The 24246-nt window shown below is 33.5% G+C and overlaps 1 protein-coding gene across 1 annotated transcript in view; it reads left to right on the top strand.

Moving 5' to 3' along the window:
* LOC110098524 (ABC transporter B family member 25) overlaps positions 1 to 24246 on the top strand; it is a 53284-nt gene continuing 29038 nt past the window's right edge. Inside the window, exons 1-9 of the mRNA XM_020825381.2 lie at positions 1 to 195; positions 412 to 503; positions 1823 to 1873; positions 1985 to 2020; positions 2090 to 2164; positions 11828 to 11952; positions 13196 to 13295; positions 13383 to 13554; positions 23103 to 23221. Of these exons, the coding sequence (XP_020681040.1) occupies positions 444 to 503; positions 1823 to 1873; positions 1985 to 2020; positions 2090 to 2164; positions 11828 to 11952; positions 13196 to 13295; positions 13383 to 13554; positions 23103 to 23221 (738 nt within the window). The 5' untranslated portion in view covers positions 1 to 195; positions 412 to 443. The remainder of the gene's footprint in view (positions 196 to 411; positions 504 to 1822; positions 1874 to 1984; positions 2021 to 2089; positions 2165 to 11827; positions 11953 to 13195; positions 13296 to 13382; positions 13555 to 23102; positions 23222 to 24246) is intronic.

Below are 24246 nucleotides of genomic sequence, written 5' to 3'. Positions count from 1 at the left end.
TTAATCGGAACGACCCGTTGCTTTTCGACTTGGTTTGCTTTTGCTCTTTTCCTTGCTGTTCGGCTTTGCCTGCTTCGCTTGAGGTGGAGTTTAGAACGAGTCGCTAAAAATTTCTTTCGCCTATTTCGACGAAGTTCCCAACGACGTTCTTCCTGTTGGATCGGAAGCAACGACGGGAGCTCGCTCCCTGAGAAGGTAAACATCTTTTCTCCCTTTCGCGCGCTTCTTCTGCCAAATCCTGTAAATCCGCCTAACTCAGGGATTCAGTAAATCCGGGATTTACGGGAAAAAAAAAGGGAAACGGAGGATTTTGGCGTGAGATTTAAAATGTCCTCAAATTCCGTTTGGCGGGATTTAACATAAATCATGTATCGATCAGCCCAATTCAACGATAGTAATTTTTTTTTTCAGGAAGATTGTTTGAAGGAAATTCACGATAATCGATGGGGAAGCTAAGGATCAAGAGCGCTCCAAGCAACACGATACCTCTCTTGAACGGCGAAGTGAGTATGGTTTATGGTTTAAGGTGCGATCTTTACTAGGAAATGTAATGGTTTTTATTTTTCTTCAAATTTGATAAGTGTGCTGTTTTTCTTTTGTTTTTTTAGTCGTATTGCTGTAGGGTCTGGTTTGATCTTACATTTTGTTGGATTTTGTCTGATTCTTGAATTGTTGTGGGTGTTGCAGTGTTCAAGATGAGATTAATAACTTTCCTTTGTTGTTTAGTTGCTTAATTTTACGGGACTTCCTTTTGTCGTAGTTTTATTCGAACTTCAATGAATTGTCTGGCTGTTGAATAGCTAAAGATCAAGAGCACTGTAAGCAGGTAAGTTTCTTCTGGGGTTGGTTTCAGGTGAGATCTTTTTGAAGAAAGTATTTCGACTTGAGCTGTATTTTTGTGAGCGGCCCTGTCAAAGCATTTTCTTATTTTAATTTTTTCGTGTTGTACTGTCTTTTGTGATTCAATCCTAAACCCTATTTTATTTGAATCTTGAATCATTGTGTTTTTTTTTTTTATTTTTTTTATTTTTTTTTTCAGTTTTGGATGTTCGCTGTATTTGATTCACGTGAAATTATGTTTCAGATTGAAGGATGAAATAATTGGGTTGGGAATTGTTTCCTATGTTATTCTTTTGTGACTACTCATGTAGTGGGTAATTGATTAATTTCATAAAAAATCCTTTTTGATACTTCTATTCAAAGTTCAAAGAATTGTTTGCTTGTTGAACGGTCATAAGTAGTATTATGTGGTTGAATTAGGTTTAAGGTTTAGTGGTTTACACTATGAAAAGAAGTCCGCGTAAAGAAAAAATTGGCTTAGGATATTATGACAAAAGTTTACTTTGAGATGATTGTAAGGATGAATTTCAAAACTGTTGGATTTGCTTTTAGTTGATTGTAAGATAAATTTTGATTGATTCACATGTACGACACTCATTTCAAAGCAAATCTAACGCCTCAAGTCCAATCCTGGCCAAATTTGTTGTATCCTAACCCAAAAATTTTTGAGCTCATTATTTACTTGGCTTTGTATGATTTTTTATAGTAATCCTTTTCCTCCTAAGCTTTGACAATGTTTAACTGGTGGTGGTGCCTGAGCAGGGTTATTTTTGTGTGTGAGTTGCTGAGCTATTCATTTATATCTAAATTAAATTAGATTCACAACTTGAGTCATATTTTTGGTTTGGTTATGAAGACTTTGGCTTTCTTTATTTTCCTTTGTGTTTAGAATTGTTTTGGGAAGGCTATGCTATGATTATCTGTAAAGCAAGAAATGGATTCATATTTTAAAGTGATAGCTAATGACATTTTTCATTATTAGGAATCATCAAGCCACCTTGTGTCTGACCTTGAGCATGGCGATGCAGTTCAGGTGATGATGTTTTCTGCTGTTCTCAATCATCCCTTGTGTTTTTCAAATTGTCTCAGCTGTAGAGCTTGGGTGATTTAACTGATATTCTTTCTGTTACATATTTTATTTCAGCCAGCAAATATTGGGTTTTCTAGAGTTCTAAGGTTGGTAAGTGGATGGCATTTTTGACTATTTCCCTGCATATATTTAAAATATTGACCTATCATATGTATGCAGGCAAAACCAGATGCAGGGAAGCTAATTATTGCCACTATAGCATTGTTGATTGCATCTACAACCAATATTTTGATTGTATGTATTCCTATACATTGAGCTCCATTTCTTCTTCTTTTTTTGAGATTCATTTCTAGCTAAATATGCATTGATCACCATTTTCCATCTTGTATATCACATATTTGTTAATAAAAAATAGTACACCATAGTGCAAAGTTCCAGTCGAGTCATAATGCATAGCATGATGCATTCTTTTTTAACAATAGCGCAAAACTTTTAAAAATCATGAAGAGTTTATAAAAAAAGTTAAAATATAAAAGAAAAATATCCAAACACAAAAAAGGCATTATCCATGTCATATAATATGGTTTAACATATTAATACGTACATTAAGGCTTGTGTAAATTTTTGAGTATCATATAAATTAATAATGATATCATAGGATTTTATGACATGTATAGTATAGTTCATGTGAAGGCTATTGAGTTGTGAGAATAGAAAGGTTAAGCAATAAGATCGTGTAATAATGCCAATCAATTTGATTTGTACATGACTAAGTATCAATTCCTTACCAAAATAAATTAATTGATAATTAGAATCACGTCAATCTTTTGTCAAATATATTTGATCCACAACTTAAATCTGTAATCCCTTAGTTTATGCATTCGAGTGTTTAGTTTAATAACTAATGATAGATAAGTGATAAAAGGATAAACAATGAATAGAGTTTAAAGGGGAAAGGAATGTATATAGATAAATATCAATCCTTTTAGCACTAAGTATTAATTACAACTTGAGCATGATATGTGTTCATTCTTAAAAAGGATGCATAGTTTACATATCATATCTAATTATATTTACACTATTAAAGTTGCTTCTTATGTACTCTTATCCATAAGCTAAAAAGTAAATAAGTTTATACTAGAAGAGGCTAGTTATTTTGGCGAGAGTAAAAGCTTTGGGAGATTGAAGAATTTATGTGACTTAAATATGACAGACAAATGATAACATGATAATCATGAATAGTGTTTAAGGTGGAAAAGGGTGTATATGGATAAATATTAAACCCTTTAGTAATTATAATTAATTACAACTTAAGCATAATACTTGTTCATTCTTGAAAAGGTTCTTATAGTTTATTTATCTTTTTAAAATATATTTACACTTTTAAAGATGCTTCCTAGGTACTCATATCCTCAAGCCAAAGAGTAAATAAGATTATATTAGAAGAGGCAAGTTATTTTGGTCAAATTTGAGAGGTTGAAGAGTTTATCTAACTTAAAAAAAAAAGACAGGGAAGTTGGCAATGATATAAGGAAAGTCAAGGATTAAAATTGCGCAATTGAGTATTGATGTGTTTTTTGTTTGTAAGGCGAGGAGTATGCCTCAAAATTCAAAAAGTATGTAAAATGAAAATAAACGTTAAAAGTAATTTTCTTTGTATAATAATCAAATAATATGTTAAAGGATGACATATTAACTTTCTATTGAACTATAGAGTAATAAATTGACATTCTTATGAAATACAAATTGCACAAGACGTAAAGTGACAACTAACAATTGCGTGAAATAGAATTGAAATTCAAACATCACTAGAGCAAAACAAAATTAAATATAGTAATTGCATAAAAATATCATTCAATATGAAGTCCAACTCCAACTTTATTCTTTCTCAGTTCCCTACTCATCCACATTTAATTTCTAAAGAAAGATGAAATAGTATGACAACAATTTAGAAGTCATATACAGTGTAATCACTGAGGGGGTCTTCATTTGGGTCATCATTGTAACCAATTGCTCTCTTCTCTGTCTTATTACTTGCGGAGTCCAATGCCTCCGAAGTTAAACTAGTATGCAAATGTGGTGGTGGAGGCGACGAGCTGGAGGTTGTTTTAATCTAGAGTAAGCTATTGTGGCTTGGGGTGCTTGAATGAGTGATTTGTTTGGGGTTTCAATTTAGTATTTATGTAAGTTAATTAAAAAAATATAAATAAGATGAGGTGTATGCCTCATGTTAGTGAGGCGAGGCATTCCTCTGCCAAACTGAGGCGTATACTTCTCATAAAAAGCTTGAGGCATATGCCTCAAGGCATTTTTTGCTAAACTTGTGCTGAGGCGCGCCTCACATTGCTCAATTTTAACAATGAAGAAAGTATTTCATGGAAAAGAGCATTTACCTCATTATATGAAAAAGAAGAAAATATATACAATAAGCTTAACCTAAGGGTTGCAACATTCCTAATCAATGCATCAATTGTTAGGAAAAATATGATGAACTGCAAAGTAACTATAACAGTGACTAAACTTCACAAAGAGCATACATCAAAATTTATTTGGTTGGACTTACAAGAGAGGATTTGGTTCATGAACAAAGAAACGACAATCATCTTATACAATAATTGAACTCTCAGTAGTCCTTTCTAAGTCCAAGTACAACCTCATTTAACAAATAAAAAGAGAGACAAGTCTCATAAGACAAAAGATAAATAATTTATTAGAGATGAGAAGAGAAAGTTAACTTAAAAACAGATGACTAAGAAAGATGATTAAACAAATATAAAAAATTACCCACTATAAGTCAAAAAGGGTACCATCATTTCGTTGAGATGATATTTTAGTCTCTCAAAAATGAACTTCATATTCTCTCTCTTCTCAATTCTTCTTAACTTCATATTCCGCATAAATTAGTTTATATACATGGCTACCAACCAAATGCAAAGCTACCTTCCTCAATTTCAACATTCACATTAGAAGTGGGATGGCTATCTCCCCATGTGATTCATGCATAAATATTAAGTTAATATTTGACACATTTCAAGTTTTTACAGAAGAAGCTTAAAAATTATCTCATTATGTGATCGCATGATTGAGTAAATACATTGCAATCTTTTATCTTAACTTAATATTGTGATAAAACCTGGATGTCCTTTATGTTTCTCCTTTTGAAGTCAAGCACTCTAAGTTTCCATAGCCTTGAAGGGGGGCTTAGCATTGCAATGTCTCATTCTCATCAAACTTAAATGCCACCTGAGTTGAGTGCCTGTAAGTGACTTGTGTAGCACAAATGTCTCATTGAAATTGTAACATTTAACTTGATTGTGTGACTTCCATTACGTGTCCCTGAAGTAGTTGTATCTCTCCATGAGTGTTACAATGGTACAACTTGATTTTGGGACAGGCTGTGCAATGCAAAATCAATCCTCCTAATCATACCCAGAATTTTCCCCCTCAACTTGTGCATTTTTTTTCTAGTACCATTTCTTGTAGCCTGGAAGCTAATTTTCTTTTACTTCCCCAAATTGTGTTAATTCATCAAATTTATCGAATCCAATGCATCAACATTCAATGTTGCACTCTGCAGCACAATAGAGAACCTATGTCTTACAACACTGGGAGTATTTAAGGATATTAGAATCATTCTCAAATCTGGCATATACCTGACTCTTCCCAACAAAAGAATTACGCAAGTAATTGTCCTTAATTAATAGTTACACCCAGATCCTTTTCTCATGAAAATGTCAATAACATTTAGTTGATTGATCATCTACTTCTAGCTTAGCAAACACCTCATGTGAAATAAGTGAATTATTTACATCCTTTAGAGTATCATGCCCTATAAAACATGATGTCTTGAAATTGCCTGTAAACAGGTAAAATGTGCAAAAGCAGCAAAAACTAATCTTTATCATCAATAATCACACAATACTTTTCAAATCTTAAATAATGAAAACAAAATCAGTTAGATGTAATTTAATAGGTATATTGCCATGCATGCAAAGCAAGTAAAGTTTCTACTTATGATAAAGTTTCTTGGAAATGCTATTTATCATATGGACCGACTTTTTTCCTTGAACTACATGCATTTTGCAATTACCATCTTAGTACGTCTTATGAGTGCCTTCACAAATCACAATTGGACTAGAATACCATACACTTTGAGCCCTCAAATACCTTGATCTTAAACTTCGAGGTCATTGTGTTCCTCAAAAAATCCTCTTTGATACCAATTTTTAGGAATGAAGTACTCCAAACTTTATTATATCGAAGCATCAATGCATTAGTATGATAAACTACAAAGTACTTGCAAAGAAATTAAGCTCTACAAAAAGCGAAAATAAAATTCATGTGGCTTGGCTTAGGTAAGACTCTGTCACCAAGAGATGATAGAGGATTTAATTCACTAATAAAAATGACAATCATGGTGTACAATAAAGGGATACTTACCAACCATTTCCAAAACCTGAGTATCCCGTCCCTCAACAATGGAAAAAAAAAAAACTTTCAAGTCTCTAAAATAAGAGAAATAATATAGGAGGAATGATGAGAGAAAAATAAATTTATAGAGATAATAAAGGAAGATTAAATAAACTCTATAAATTACCCACTTTAGATAACTGTTGGAAATAAACTTTTTGTGATTTTTTCTTTTTTCTGCTTCTCTTTACATATGATATTTATTGATTTAGGGGCTGTTTGGTTGCCTGAAAAAGAAATGCAGTTTAAAGTAAATGCAATGTAAAGTAAATGTATTGCATTCCGAATACGTTGAGACTGTTTGGTTGTTTGCAAAATAAACGCAGGAGAACTGTTTCCCTTGATTGGTTAGGTAGATCCAGAGTAAAGTAAAAATTATTTTTTAAAAAATAATTTGATAGAAATAAAAAATGTGCCTCATTACAACAATGCAACGCCCAATTAACATGCTTAAAAAAAAACTAAAACCAAATCGACAGAGAAGAAAAAGCAATAGCAAATTTTAGAAGCATTTAATGTACATAGGAGAATGAATGCCAGAAATAACAATAAACAGAATAAGACAACAGAAATCAAAACCCGAACTATTCAAAGCAAAAGCAAAATCACAAAAGAAAAACCCTATCAAAGAAAATCAAGAATGGAGCGGAAATAGAGCTGAAATAAACTAATTCATGTAATCCAACAACCTCATCCATTCAAACAAAATCATAAAATCAAATCATGTTCTAGGAATAACCCTAGGAACCTGATATCAACGGCACGTGGTGGTGCTTTTCTCTTGGCGGATCGCCGAGCACCCTGCCGTCGCGCTCACCTTGCTGAGATTTGTAGCAGGAGGAAGAGTATGTAAGCGAGTTCCGAGTAAAGTTTGTGAACGATGAGAGCGTGGTATATGTGGAGAAGGTTGTGAGTAACAGTGAGGAGACGGTGGAGGTAATAAGAGGATTAATGGAAGGAGAGAGCCCTGATTTGTGTGTGGTGGGGAGAAGGATTGGGGAGTCGAAGTTGACGACAGGGATGGAGGAGTGTTCGGAGTGCCCGGAGCTCGGCCCCTTCGGGGATTTGTTCGTGTCTTTGGATTGCGGGGCGGGGGTGGCGACGACGTCGGTGTTGGTGGTGCAGCAGTATGTGGGAGAGGGTAACTTGGGGGATGTGGCGGCGGAGCGGGCGGAGAACAGTCCGACGGCGGCGGCGGAGGGGGTGCAGCAGTATTTGTCGAATCATACGGCTAGTAGAGGAGTGGGCGGAGCGGCCGGGATGGGCGGATGGCACGACACGGATCGCTCCTTCCTTTCCTTTGTTTCTAATCGACTTCGGCTCCATCTTGGCTGTTCGACTTCGCTCTTCGCAGGAGGGATGGCACGAGCGAAGAATTTCAAACCCGCTCATTTTGAGCGGCTTCCAAAGTCACGGGATCGGCCTCTCATAATACACTCCTAATGCTTCCGAGAATTTTCTTTTGTTCCACTGAAAATTAACCAAACAGCCGAATTTTGTAAATACATGTATTTGTTTTACTTTACCCTCCAAATTCAGGCAACCAAACAGCCCCTACATGAAACTCTCCCTTCTATGCCAAAGAGAAATGCTCTGGTGAGTATTGTCGACTGTATGTGGGAGAGGGTAACTTGGGGGATGTGGCGGCGGAGCGGGCGGAGAACAGTCCGACGGCGGCGGCGGAGGGGGTGCAGCAGTATTTGTCGAATCATACGGCTAGTAGAGGAGTGGGCGGAGCGGCCGGGATGGGCGAATGGCACATCACGGATCGCTCCTTCCTTTCCTTTGTTGCTAATCGACTTCGGCTCCCTCTTGGCTGTTCGACTTCACTCTTCGCAGGAGGGATGGCACTGGTTCTCCAGCGAAGAATTTCAAACCCGCTCATTTTGAGCGGCTTTGGAAGTCACGGGATCGGGCTCCTGTAATACACGCCTAATGCTTCCGAGAATTTTCTTTTGTTCCACTCAAAATTAACCAAACAACAGAATTTAATAAATACATATATTTGTTTTACTTTACCCTCCTAATTCAGGCAACCAAACAGCCCCTTAGAGAAAACATATGACAAAATTCAAAGAGAAATGCTCTGGTGAGTTCTTAAAAGATATAATGTTTATAATGATATATATGCAGGAGCTGCTACTTGTGTTCAAACACAAGATGATTTTATCAATTATTTTCCTATTTTAGTTGGATTACATCAAGGACCAGCTTTTAAGCCCATATCTTTTTGCTCTAGTCATGGTTGTTCTTACAAGACATTTACAAGAGGATGTACCATGGTATATGCTTTTTGTTGATGATATTTTCCTTATTGATAAGACTAGAGAGGGAGTTTAAGATAATCTTGAACTATGTAGGTCAACCTTATAATCTAAAGATTTTAGTTTGAGTATATAAAACTGAATACATGGAGTGTAATTTTAGTATTATTAAATCTAGTGGGGGGATTTTGACTTTGGGTGATCAAATCATTAATAAGAGTACACGTTTTAGATATCTTGGGTTTATTGTTCAAAGTGATGGTAAAATAAATAGTGATATTATTTGTATAATTCAATTTGGATGGTTGAAGCGGAGGAATTCTTCAGACCTATTGTGTGATAGAGAAATACAGCTCAAATTTAAGGAAAAATTCTATAAGATTGTGGTGAGACTTGCAATTCTTTATGGTGCAAAATGTTAATCATTAAAAGACAAGCATATAATTAAGAGAAGTGTTGCAGAGATAAAGATGCTTAGATAGATCAGTGGCTTCACTCTCAGAGATAGAATGCGAAACAAGTATATATATATATATATATATAAAGGTTGGAGTTGCTCTAGTGGCAGATAATATTAGAATTAAATGAGAAAAAGACCAAAATGGTCCCTAAACTCTTTGTGAGGGATCAAAATGGTCCCCAACTCTTTTGAGGAACCAATTTGATCCCCCAACTCCTTAAAAAGGGGCCCAATTTGTTCCTAACATTAAATTATGGGACTAATGGTGTTAAATCGAGAGGTATTTTGGCCATTTTTTAATTAAATTATTTATTAAATGTAATTTTGAAGTAATAGTATTTTTTTTAAATTATTAAACATTTCTTTAATAAAAAATTTATTAATGATTCTAGTTTTAATTTAAAAAAATTATTAATAATTCTAGTTTTAATTTAGTATCATTATAAACTAGAATTATTAATAATTGTTTTAATAAAAAATGTTTAATAAAAAAAATACTATTACTTAAAAATTACATTTAATATATAATTTAAATAAAAAATGACCAAATACCCCTTGATTTAACATCATTAACCATAAAATTTGATGTTAGTACCAAAAAGTCTCCTTTTTAAGGAGTTGAAGGACGAAATTAGTATCTCAAAAGGGTTGCAGCCTATTTTGGTATCTCATAAAGAGTTGATGGACCATTTTGGTCCTTTTCTTTCTCTCTCTATATATACACCAACTAAATGCGAAACTACCTAATTCTTTTTTAAGTTTTCACATAAGAAGCTTAATACCTACCTCACTATGTGTTTAATGCATGAATATTAAGTCAATGCATTACAAATTATCAAACATATTTTCAAGTTTGAACATAAGAATACCTACCTCACTATGTGTTTAATGCATGAATATTAAGTCAATGCATTACAAATTATCAAACATATTTTCAAGTTTAAACATAAGAAGCTTGAAACATACCTCTTCATATGATTCATATTGATATTTGTTGTGGACTAGAATATACGCGGCGATAGAGATTTAATTGTTCGTCTTAGCGTTATACGGATATCCAGTTCACACACAGAGAACACAAGATTTTTTACGTGGAAAACCCTTAAAAGGGGAAAAACCACGGGGCCTAGCCCAGTTGAAAAGATTTCACTAGAACTTGATCACTATGTAACATTAATAACTAGGTATAGCTTTGTTTATCATCTAGAAAAGCAAATATAATCATTTATCCATTTTATAAACCCTGTCCACGAGATTAGAAAACAATAATTAAATTTTAGGCTAAATATGATGTATTAAGGAAGATAAAAATGTCTGCTTTCTATAAATTTACCATGTTGCTTTAAATATTGTAGAACACATATAAAAAAGTAATCTCATTATGATATATCTGAACTCCGAGAAAGTTATCTTCTTCATACAAGTAATGTAAACAAACACAACAATAACATCAAGCCTTTGTCCCACTACGTGGGGTCGGCCACATGAATCCTTTTTCTCCATCGTGTCCTTTTAAAAGTCAAATTTATGTTTAAATTTAAGAAAGAAAGATCATTTCTAATATTTTCTAACCAAGTCTTTTTAGGTCTACCTCTACCTTTCTTAACATAAGTCAAATCTAATACCTCTACTTTCCTAACCGGGTCATTGGAAGTCCGCCGTTTTATTTGACCAAACCATCTAAGACGACTCTCTATAATCTTATCTTCCACTGGCGCTATGTTAGACCGGTCCAATTTGAATTAGGGGATTTAATTAAATATTGCTTTGGAGGGGACAACTCAATTAAATATTACTTTTGGAGGGAACAACTCAATTAAATAATGCTTTAGGAGGGAACAACTCAATTAATAAATGCTTTGGGAGGGAACAACTCAATTAATATTGCTTTGGGAGGGAACAACTCAATAAATATTGTTTTGGGAGGGAAAATTTGAATTAGGGGCTGTTTAGGGATTTTGTAATATTCTTTGCTTTAAATAGTTTATCTTATAAGGGTTACAGTTTCATATTGAAGTTGGGCTAAATTTGAGATCTCTTTGGTTTAGGTTTCTTTTGGGCTCTAGTGGGGTATAGAGATTTGGGACAGAAAGGTCCCCATCTCGAATAGATGATCAATTATATCTTGTTATTTTCTTCCGTCTATTTAATTCTTGCAATAAAATTCATGTTTTTCTCTAATTTTTCGTTGGATTTGTGGATATTCCTCGCTATTTTCCCGAGATTGATAAGATCTACTTGAAATCTTCAAGTGTTTCCTATCACGCTACTCCAACCTTTTCACGTATATGCTCATTTCATATCCTATCTCTAAGGGTAAAACCACTCATCCACCTGAACATCCTCATAATCAACCAAAAATAAAATATTAACTTGGAAAATAAATAACCCGTCATATGAACTATGGGTTTTAGCTCACACATAGGGCAGATAATGCATGCTATTTTGCTTTGTTGTGTCTTGTCATTCAAATAACACAAGAGATGCACTATGCCACTCTATGGGCTGTAGTGCGTCTATGGCTGCAGTGATTTGTTGTTTTGATCCCTAGTTAAATAATCAATTAAGATCCTTTTTATTAATTGATGATGAAATTGAGCTTTTATTTTCTAAGCTCATCCTCATTTAGCAGTGTTAAGAATATTATGGAGTGGGCTTAAACCTGTAGTGCAGAGTTTATAATTTGCCTGTTCTTCGTTAACTTGTGATTACTACTAGATGTATAAAAATAAAGTCTTAAGGACTTTTCTCCCATTTTTGCAGCCGAAATATGGTGGGAAGATTATTGACATTGTTTCAAAGGATATCAGCGAGCCTGAGCAACGAGAGGAAGCATTAGACGCCGTCAAGAACACTATATTAGAGATCATATTGGTAGTTATTGGAGGGTATGCATTTTTTCTTATGTCAAGAGCATCATACTCGAGATTATGTTCATATTTGCTGGTATTTATTCAATGCCAGCCATAGAAAATTTGATGGCTTTTTTCTTTCTACTAATGAAGCAATTGATGTTCATAAAAAAGGTGAGATGGTTTATAATATTGATTTGGGTGGGTACTGCGAACATATTTGGGTAGTTGACAATTCTCATAGTAGAAAGATTTTGAAATTTTATTGAAAAATGCGAGAAATAAATTTTTCAACCTATAATAAATTTGGGTAGAGTAACCAATAATGCTGTAACATGATAGTTCAATATTTATTATTACTAGAAGAGAGAGCCACATTATCTTTTAAGAGTGTCAACTCTAAGATGGAGTTGTTTTTTCCAAATTAGTCTATGTAGTTATCTTCCATGGTGTTTCCTCAATTTGAGAAATTATTTTCTCTTTCATCAGTTTCTTGTATTAAATATAATCATACTATATTATAATGTGCATCATCTTAGGTGGGAAGACATAATGCTAAACTTGTTTCAACTCGCATATTTCATATTAAGGGGCTATTTGGTTGGCTAAAAAAAGAACCCTTTGGAGTTGTTTGGATGAGTGTAAAGTAATTGCAGGTGAATGCTTTTTTTTTGAAGTAAAATAAATGCATTGTAAAGTCCAAAGATGTTGGCAGCCGGCGGCAAATGGCGGTGGTGGTGTTCGAAGTTTGGTGACGGTGACCAGTGGTCGTGGTGGCCGGCAACAATAGTGGAAATAGTTAGCGGCAGTAGTCAGCGGTGATGGCCGGTGGTGGCCAACGATGGGTGGCGGCTGTAAAGCGAGCTTTCTTGTTTGCTGTGTAAACAGTTTTTGCTCAAAACTAGGCGAGTTTAGTTTACCTAAAAAATGAACTAAAATGGTTATACTACATATACTTTATTTTACTTTACATTCCTTTGTCATTCAATTTAACATTAATATTTTCAATACTCCTGCATTTGAAATACTTTACGCCCATTTTACTTTCAACCAAATAGCCCCTAAGAAATCTGTTTCATCCTTGTTTTGAAGGATAAATAAGCACTTGCTTATTTATTCAATCTAAATTTGTTGAATATAGGGAGAGAGAGGAAGTTTAAGCTTTTGCAAATTAAGTTACCTGACTGGTCTAAAGTACTGCATTCTCTTAACTAAGCAAAATTTTCCCTTTCAGTAGATATTATGCCTAGCTTGGCAGAACTTATCTGTACCATTTTAGGTCAATCTTTGCTGCAATACGAGCATGGTTATTTAGTTCTGCTAGTGAAAGAGTAGTTGCTCGTTTGAGAAAGAATTTGTTCAGCCATCTTATAAATCAAGTAAGTTGGGTGTTTCAGTTCATATCATAGATAATTACATTATATCATAATCATGGTTAGTACTAATTTTGAATATTTTTTCACCAGGAGATAGCATTTTATGATGTTACTCGGACAGGGGAACTTTTAAGCAGGCTATCGGAAGATACGCAAATCTTAAAAAATGCTGCTACTACCAATCTATCAGAGGCCCTACGTAACCTTTCAACCACATTTATTGGTCTTGGATTTATGTTTTCAACGTCTTGGAAGTTGACCTGTAAGTATTACATACTAGATCTGTTAAGCATTCACTATGTGCATCATAGTTAGATTTTCTGGTACTTTAGGTAAAGATGCATGATTAGGAATATCTCAATCTCTTTTATTTTTTAAAAGTTAGTGCTTCTAGAAAGTATTATGAATGCAAATACTTTAGATAAGTTCTATTTAAAAAGAAGTGGTTTGAAATTTTTATTTGTTTATTCCTCCAATGGATATTTGTGCATAAAGTTGCTCATAAAAAATAACAAACTATACAATTTCTTAGAAGCAATCACAACAATTTAAAATTAATAAAAATTCTTGTTTCAAGCATGCTAGCAATCTACCCATTGTTGCCTTCCAATTTCCATTTAGGGTTCAATACATGGCACATTATATTCCTTATTTAGCAACTCATAGCTGTTGATTCTACGTAATTTCAATACTCCCCATCAAACTGAATGATAGAGATCTATCATAGTCATTTTCTTAAGATATTGTTGAAAGAAAGGTTGCAAAGTTCTTCAATAAATATTTTGGCAAGTTGACCACCAATTGGAAATTTGGAATATGCGAAGTACAAATTAACCCACTTTTTATTTTTTTTTTTACGAAACTCATGTTCACCTCAACATGTTTGATTTGATCATGTTGTATTAGATTATGGGCAATGCTAATGAAAGATTTGTTGTCATAGTATATCTTCGTAGGTCTTTTATGTTGATCTTTAAATCTTCTAATATAAACTTAATCCATAAGAGTTCAAAAATATATTGAGTGATTGCTCTGAGTTTAGATTTTACACTTGACATTGAGACCCAGGTTATTTATTGCTTCTTCATGTTACAAGATTTTCTCCTAGCACTGTACATTATCTTTAGTTAATGCTAGGGCGTTCCTTGAAAGTGACACGTTGTATGGCCTGAATACAACGACAAGTGAGCAAGGGATGCTGCACCGGTTCTTGGGTGCAGTGTTAAATAGGCAAGGGTTCCCACATCATAAACGAATGTGGACAAAGAAGCTAGTACAAAAAATTAAAATTAAGATAGTAACTTGGAATATAGATTCTCTTACAGGTAAATTAATGTAATTAATAGATATTATGATCCATAGGAAGATAAATATTCTTTGCATTCAGGAAATTAAATGAGATGGAGAGAAGGCTAAGGAGATTGATAGTTTGGATTTAAATTATGGTATTCTGATTGGAGTCGTACTAGAAATGTTGTATGTGTGATTATAGATAAGAGTTTGAAAGATAATATTATAAAGAATAATAGAATTGGAGATAAAATTTTAGCTTTAAAGATTGTTATTGATGCTAAGGTTATTAATATTATAAGCGCTTATGCTCCTCAAGTATGTTTGGATATATGTTCAAAATTAAAATTTTGAAATGACCTAGAAGAATTAATATAAATGATACTGATAGACCGGTCGATTTGATTGAGAGTGAATTAGGAAGTTTCCTAATTAAGAGGGAACTATTTATGAAGCTTCTTAATCAAAGGGGAATTGTTTAGGAATGTTTTAATTATAATTGGGAAGGAATTATTTAGGGCATGAGATGTAATTTGAATTCAAAATCTAAGAGGGAATTATTTAGGGAAGAGGAATTAAGGGGGATTATTTAGAAAAGTTTTAATTATAATTAAGAGGGAGTTAATTAGAGAATTAAATCTAATTTGAATTCAAATTTGAGAGAGAATTATTTAGGAAAAGTGGACTAATTTGGTAGGGAATTATGGAAGCCTATTTAAGGCTAACAATAGGATAATTTCAGGATTATGTTTGGAGTTTACTGAAATTAGAATTTCTTAGGTTATTTGGGCTCTAGCCGGAAGCTAGGGATTTGGGAGAGTCGGATCTTCCTCTCGAATTGAAGATCCAACTGTATCTTGCTATTTTCTTTCATATATATTGTAATAAAAATAGTTTTGGTGTGTTTTTCTTCCTAATTTCTTATTGTCGTTCGTTGATTCGAGAAAAGTGCATCCACTTCCTATCAAATTGGTATCAGAGCACGATATGTGGGAACACAAGTATGCTATATTTTGGAAGGATGGAATCTCACATATTAGTGTTTGTGTATACCATTCTCACCAACTCCAGGAGGATAAGATGGAGAGATTGATCAAGGAGATGCCAGAGGCAGGAATCACTCGATCTAGTGACAGTTCATTTCTCAGTCTAGTGCTATTTGTCCAGTGCTTCAACAATATTTTTATTCGTTCCACCTCGAGGACAAGGTGACACTTTGGGAGGGGAGTATTGATAGACCGACCGATTTGATTTGGAGGGAATTAGGAAGTTTCCTAATTAAGAGGGAACTATTTAGGAAGGTTCTTAATCAAAGGGGAATTATTTAGGAATGTTTTAATTACAATTGGAAATGAATTATTTAGTGCAAGAGATCTAATTTAAATTCAAAATCTAAGAGAGAATTATTTAGGGAAGAGGAGTAATTAAGGGGGATTATTTCGGAAAGTTTTAATTATAGTTGGGAGGGAATTAATAGGAAATAAATCTAATTTGAAATCAAATTTGAGAGATAATTATTTAGGAAAAGGGGGCTGATTTGGGAGGGAATTATGGAAGCCTATTTAAGGCTAACAATAGGATGATTTTATGATTATGTTTGGAGTTTGCTGAAATTAGAATTTCGTAGGTTATTTGGGCTCTAGCTGGAAGCTAGGGATTTGGGAGAGCCGGATCTTCCTCTCAAATTGAAGATCCAACTGTATATTGCTATTTTCTTTTATATATCTTCTCATAAAAATGGTTTTGGTGTGTTTTTCTTCCTAATTTCTTATTGTCGTTCACTGATTTCAGGGAAAAGTGCATCCAGTTCTATCAGATACCTCTCAAAGAAATAGTTTTTATTTGAAGAGATTTAAATGTATGTATTGGTAGTTTTAAAATCATTCATGATGGTTATGAATTTGGAGTGACTAATGAAGGTGGTAAGAGTGTAAGACCATATTAGACTTTTCTTTAACTTATGATTTTGTAATTGCTAATACCTTATTAAAGAAAAGAGACGAGCATCTCATCACTTATAAGAATGGATATAATAAAACTCTGATTTTTTTTCTTTTAAGAAAAATAAATCATTTAGATTGCAAAGATTATAAAATTATTCTGAATGAAAGTTTATGTACCCAACATTATTTATTAGTTTTGGACTTCAAGCCGAAGGGGCAGAATATTAAAAATAAAGTAAATCGTTATTCTAGGATTAGATGGGGCATTTAAATAATATATTAACAAAAATATTTTTGAGAGTAAGATTTTAGATCTTAGGATTTTGTATGTGCATGAGGAAGTTAAGAATATGTTATGTGGTAAAAAGTAGCTAGTGATATTAAAAATATTACAAAAGATGCATTTGGAGTATCAAAGAGAAAAGCTACTAATAATAAAAATAGTTACTGGTGGAATCAAAATGTATAAGAAAAGATAAAAAATAAGAAGATTTGTTATAAAATTTGGTTTAGCTATAAAAAACTTTGATAATAAATGAAGATATAAAGAGGCCCGTAAGGAGTCTAAGAAAGCAATTTGCAATGCAAAGATTTTATCTTTTAATGATTTATATAATATATTAGATACTAAGGAGGGTAAAATATATGTATAAGTTATCTAAACAAAGCGATAGGAGTTGTAAGGATTTAGTTCAAGTGAAGTGTATTAAGGATAATGATAAAAAAAGTATTTTTATTAAAAAAAGGATATTCAACAAAGGTGGATGAGATATTTTGCTAAGCTTTTTAATGAAGATTATGAGAATGCAATTGACTTTAGCGACCTTAACATCCTAAATAAAAATAAAGATTTTAGTTTTTATCAGCGTATTAGTAAAATCGAAGTTAAAGAAACTTTGAAGAAAGTGAATTGTGGAAAAGCTAATGTACCTAATGATATTCCAATAGAGATGCGGAAATGCTTAAGAGAGGAAGGAATTTCTTTGCTTACTAAAATTTTTAATATTATTTTAAAGACTAAAAAGATGTCGGATGAGTGGAGAATGAGTGTGTTGATTCCTATTTTTAAGAATAAATGTGATGCACAAGATTGTGCGAATTATAGAGGAATTAAGTTAATGTGTCATACTTTAAAATTATGGGAGAGAGTTATGGAACATTGGTTGCGGCGTAACACTAAAGTTTCTATACAGGTTGGTCTACTATGAAAGCTATACATTTATTGAGAGGTTTAATGGAGAAGTATAGAGATAATAAGGAGGATCTACATATGATTTTTATTGATTTAGAGAAAACATATGATAAAGTTCCAAGAGAAGTGCTATGCAGAGTTCTACATTAGAAAGGGATTAATAATGCTTATATTCAAGTCAGTAAGGATATGTATGCAAAAGTTGTTACTTGTGTTCAAACACAAGGTGGTTTGACCAAGTATTTTCCTATTTTGGTTGGATTACATCAAGGATCAGCCTTAAGCCCATATCTTTTTGCTTTATTCATGGATGTTCTCACTAGACATTTACAAGAGGTTGTATCCTGGTGTATGCTTTTTGTTGATGATATTCTTCTTCTTGATAAGACTAGAAAGGGAGTTGAAGGTAAACTTTAATTATGGAGGTCAACCTTAGAGTCTAATGGCTTTTATTTGAGTAGATCTAAAATTGAATATATGGAGTGTAATTTTAGTTATAATAGATCTAGTGGTGGGATTGTGGGCGATCAAGTCATTAATAAGAGCACACGTTTTAGATATCTTGGGTATATTGTTCAGAGGGTATATTGTTCAGAGTGATGGTCAAATAGATGGGGATATTATTAGTAGAATTCAAGTTGGATTATTGAAGTGGAGGAGTGCATCAGACTTGTTATTTGATAGAAAGTCCCTCTCAAACTTAGGAGAAAATTCTATAAGATGTTAGTGAGACCTGCAATGCTTTATGGTGTGGAATGATGGCCATTAAATGAGAAGCATAATATTAAGTTAAGTGTTGCAAAGATGAGGATGCTCGGGTGGTTGAGTGACTTTACTCTTAAAGACAGGATAACGAAATGAGCATATACGTGAAGAGGTTGGAGTAGCTCCAGTGGAAGATAAGATTAGAGAGAGTCGCTTTAGATGGTTTGCTCACATAAAACGACGGCCTTCCGATAACCCGATTAGGAAAGTAGATGTATTATATTTGACTAATATTAAGAAATGTAGAGGTAGACCAAAAAAGACTTGGTTAGAAAATATTAGAAATGACCTTTCTTTATTAAATTTAGATGAGAATTTGACCCTTAACAGGACACAATGGAGAAAAAGGAATCATTTAGCCGACCCCCACATAGTGGGATATTGGCTTGATGTTGTTGTAGTATTGTACACTATCTTGAAGTAGGTATGTTAACCTCTGGTGATTCCACATAGTTAGGATTAGCATAACCTTCACGTTGTAGAGTGTCATATTCTTTTAGAGAATTCGTTTTTCAAGATTTAATTTTAAATACCTGAGAACTTCATGAGTAGCTTGAAGGTTAGGTTCCTTCGGTTTTTGCATAAATTGATTTATGAAACTTTCTTAAAAGTGATGTTTTGAGGGGTATTGTATAGGTAGGTTAGTTTTTAATCTAATCTTTGCCATTGTCCAATATTAATCTTCTTTCTTCATCTTCGTTTAGTTTCTGACCTGAATCAGTTGGAGTTTAATATGATTTGCAATAAATCATTTTTGCTATTTCCAAAAGATCCATAACATATTTTTGTGGAAATGAAAATTTATTTCTCAGATATATCCACACTTGTGCTTGCCAAGTCCTCTGATTTCAAATTCTATGATAAGTTTTCTCTAAGTAGTAACTTTCCTTCGTTATCATCATCTTTAACAATTATATCATTAACACTTTTCTTTTAGTGGAATGTTTTATGGTAAATGTGTGATCTCTCTGTTTATATGGGAGAGAATATGTAGTAATGGGTGAATTATGGTTATGGGAGTTACTTGGTGAAGCTTCAAGTCTTGAGTTTATTGGAGACTTTGGATGCATTTTGTCCGGACTTTAAGTGATTTCGAAGGTTAGATTTTGTTTTTGTGTTTTTATTGAGGGGATGTCAAGACAGATGATTTTCATCAAAAAGTTCTTACATTTGACTGTTCTCTCACTGAATATTGAGTTTGATTAAAGAAATTTTATTTTTCATCAAATGTAATAACTTTGAAGTGAAGAATTCTTTGGCGATTGGGTGATAGCTTTTATTCCTTTTTTAATTGGTTGAATACTCTATAAAAACACACTTACGTGCTCTATGATCAAGTTTACCCCCTTTTTGTTTATGTATGTGAAAATAAGACAACAAATATTTTTGAAGGAATCTTTTAGAAAAAAAATGTTTGTGGAAAAAATTCAACAAGATAGTTTAGAAGATTTTTGAAATTAATCATTTTTAGGGTATCAATTAATTAAATATGTGGAGGTTAGGACAACTTCTTTCCAATAGCTTTTGAAAGCTTGATTTTAGTGGAGAAAAGTTATGATAACTTCTAGGAGATGTTGATTTCTTCCTTAAATTTTTTTGCCACCCTATTTTATTGAGTGTTAGGGCAGGAGGATTTGTGGATATTACCCTATTTATTGAGGGAAATAGAGAAGGTTTGATTAAAATTATCTCGAGCATTTATTTTCTTAACGTTAAATCTAAACTAAAATCTTATCATGGTGATAAAATTTTATATAGCTTCTTCTATTCAAATGATGAAAGATTCCTAACTTTTGGATGGATTGGTTTGATTTTCATCAAGATTGACTCTTTAGAAGAAAAAAAAAAATTCAAGACTAGGAGAAGAGAATGAGAATAGAAGAAAAAAAAAGAAGTTGAAAATAAGCCCCTAATCTCTCTCTAATACATCTAAAACAAAGGGAAATTGTTTGGAAACTTTATTTGTTTATTCCTCCAATGGGTAGATAGAAAGGTGCCAAGATAATAATTGGAAACTACATAATTTCTAAGAAGCAATTACAAAAATTTTAAATTAAAAAAATGTTGTTTTAGGCATGCTAACAATCCACCCCTTTTAGCCTCCCAAATTTATATCTAGAGACCAATCGGTGACATTCTTCTTTCGTTGTTCAATTTATGAATCCGTGGCTTATTGCTTTCCTTGTTTGCATATTAATCCATTGCACAGTACCTTCCTTATTTAGCATTGCATAGCTTCCTAGTCTTAGTTGTTTCAACAAGTTCCATTAAGGTTGAGATCAAACTAGAATGGAAGGATAGCCTCCTACGATGAATCCTGTACCTATTATGGCTTTGAAATTCTTCAATCTTTATTTCTTTCTTCTTTCTTTGGGTTCCTCCAGACTGATAATCTATTAGACTGGTCCATTGGACCAGTCCAGCCGGTTCATACGAGACCGGCCCAGGCGAATAGAGGCGGAAATTTTGCCTCTCCTGCGGAGGTCGAGCGGACCGCAAATCTCCACATAACTTTTTAGGAAGGATTTTTGAGAAAGTTTAGAAGAGAAATTGAATGTAGGGACTGTTTAGAGATTTCCTTTAAATTGTATGCATTAAGTAGTTTGTTTTCCTAGGCTTAGGGCATCTTGAATTTGGCTGAATTTGGGATCTCTTAGGTTTAGGTTTCCTTTGGGCTCTAGCGGGGTCTAGTGGATCAATTTTATTTTGTTATTTTTCTTTCGTTAATTGATTTTGTGCAATAAAAACTAATATTTTCCCTGATTCATTGGAGTTTGGAAGCGTTTTCTTGCTGTTTTCTAAAGATTGATAGGAGATACTTGAGATCTATTAGTGTTTCATATCAAATTGGTATCAGAGCTATTTTTGGGACTTTTATGGGCTGTTTTGGTGAATTTCAGCGGCTGTTCTTGGGATTTCGAAGAAGAAAATTATTATTTTTGAAGGTCGAAATCCATATTTTTATTTTTACAAAAATATGGGCATCAATGGCAGCCAAGAAAATGGATGCGTTGGAGGAACGCCTCGAAGTGAAGATTGGACAAATGAAATCTGAAATTTCAGATCTCTATAGTCAAGTTTCAGATTTTAAAAAAAGATGTTTCATCCATCCATGATAAGTTCGATTCGAAATTTTTTATCTTGGAGGAGATGTTGAAGAAAGTGCTCGAGGGCCGAACCAAAATATCACCGTCGAAGGTGAGGGAAGGCGCCGACAACCATGGAGATGGGAAAAACCCTAAGCTAGTCAGGCAAATGGGAGATCAGGAGGTGGAGACTCGAAAGGGAGAAGAGAAAATACCTCTCATAGAGCCTATTTCTATGGAGGAGCCTGATAGAGGGTTTGAGAGGCGTGATAAGGTAGGGCAATAATGAAGATGCACTGATTTGGAGAGGAGAGGGTGAGATTGGAAAGTGAAATGGGTAATTATGTTCAAAGCGGGGTTGAATTTGAAAGGGGAAGAGTTTGTTATGATACAAGGGGTGCTGAATTTGAGAGAATGTGGGAATTTGATGGAAGGTTGGGGTATGATTGTAAAAGGGATGATTGGGATACTTGGGGGAACCACCCCCTTGGGGAATGAGAAATTATGGATTATTTAATTAGGATTGGGAACCACTCACATTTCTTTAGGTTCTACTTTCTCATAGGGGAAGAGTTTGTTATGATACAAGGGGTGCTGAATTTGAGAGGTGGGAATTTGATGGAAGGTTGGGGTATGGTTGTAAAAGGGATGATTGGGATACTTGGGGGGAACCACCCCCTTCGGGAATGAGAAATTATGGATTATTTAATTAGGATTGGGAACCACCCACATTTCTTTAGGTTCTACTTTCTTCTAGTTCTTTTATACAAGTCAGCTCATATCACCATGGTATTGATTATTTAATTCCTTTCCGAAGGTTCCTTGCTATCTCAATTATTTCTCAGTGACTTTTGTTGATGCTCGCCTCCTATTTTTTGTCTCATTCAGCTAAAATCTGTAAAAGCCAGTATGCAAGTTCATATCACCATGGTTTTTTCTATATGCATTATGATTTTCATGTAATATCCTATAAAGGCTCTATATACTTCAAATGTTCTGACATAATTTGCCTTTTGCGATTGATTTCTATATCTTCCTCCTTGTGACATGTGGCTGTTTATGCATTATGCCTTGTTAAGATATTATCCTGTAAATACTCCCTATTTAGAATAAAATAGTAAAATATCGAAGTTAGCTTTAGGAATTTTTTTATTTAATATTTACATATGCCAGCTTTAATGAACAAGTGGTCTTTATCTTTCAGCATTTTTATATGAAAAAATGACATATCTTTTCACTTCCAAATGGAGCAACTTTAATGTTTTGATGTAGCTCTGATTACATTATTTTTCGTTTTTGTCAGCTTTAATGATTTATGAATTTTATCTTGCTTTTTGTCCATCCACTTTTTTTTTTTTTTGTTACTGTCCTGTAGATTAACTATTCTATAAATCTAAATATTGTCACGGTCTTACATTATCGATTCTTCTCGGTGTTCAAATTTCCGGTGTTTCCCATTCTTTGTAGTGCCTATTCTGAATTGTTTTATATGTGCTGTTCATTAAAATCAAACTGACAATTTATCTTTCTATAGTATTGTCATTAGCTATAGTTCCTGTTCTATCTGTGGTTGTGCGTAAGTTTGGGCGTTTCCTTCGTGAACTATCCCATAAGACTCAGGCAGCAGCTGCTGTAGCTGCTTCAATAGCTGAGGTTGGTTTTTAATTTTTTTTTTAATTTTTTTAAAATATTACACTGTGGACTAGTTTTTACTGTTTATAACTTCCTCTTATCAGTTAGGTAGCCTGTGCTACAAAAAATGTTTAGTTTGACCCTTATCTGTGCATATCTATTAAATTCCTTCAGTATATTGGGACTATGAGAAATTTTTTAATCCCCATAAGATTCCTTTTATATTGAATTATGCATCTTTATATTTTTGGGCGTCATCATTGCACTGCTTGTTGCAAATTTTATTTTGTGTATTGTTTCATCTTTGTGTTCTGCATAAATTTTTAAAAACATTATCTTGAGGATACAATAGTTCTTATATGAACAGTGGTTTGAATTTTTTCAATAGAGATGAAATCTTATAGTTAGTCTTCAACCCTAATTCTGAATTTTCTTGTGTCATATGTATTGCATCCTGATGGCCCGTTGAATTCCGAAATCACTTTGCAGATCAGTGAATGAGTTGATTGAGGTTTCTAAGCACGCACGGAGTTTTTGCAAGCACTTGATGGTGCTCAGTTGTTTCTAATGGAGTTGGAAGGGAAAGATTAATATTATGAAATTTTGATTTCATCATGATGCCGTATTTCATCTCAACTAGAGTTGCAAAGCCAACCAAAAGTGGAACACTAATATCAATGTAGGAATATGCTAGAGTTGCAAAGCCAACCAAAAGTGGAACACTTAATTTGTGTGAGGAGTATGGCTATTAAGATGAGTAATAAATCGGTATATTTATTAAACAAAGATGGAAGAAATGATATAGAAAGTTCAATGGGGTTAATCAATTCTTTGCATAACTTTCACTCTTCCCGCCTTCTCTCTGTCTAAACTCTCATCTTCATCAAAGTGGAAGCTTAGTGATAGAGCTAGTACCATAGAATGGTACTTCATGAGTTTTATTTTTCAAGGGGATGCTTGCGGGCCACTAAAGGTGGTGCTATTGATTGGTTTCCATTTTTTTGTCATTTTAACTTCATAAAGACCTTTTGCCACACTGGAGTGCT

Source organism: Dendrobium catenatum, unplaced genomic scaffold (assembly GCF_001605985.2).
Source record: "Dendrobium catenatum unplaced genomic scaffold, ASM160598v2 fragScaff_scaffold_133, whole genome shotgun sequence".
Lineage (NCBI taxonomy): Eukaryota > Viridiplantae > Streptophyta > Magnoliopsida > Asparagales > Orchidaceae > Dendrobium > Dendrobium catenatum.
Note: the sequence above shows the minus strand (reverse complement) of the source record. Positions and strands in the feature narration are given on the sequence as shown.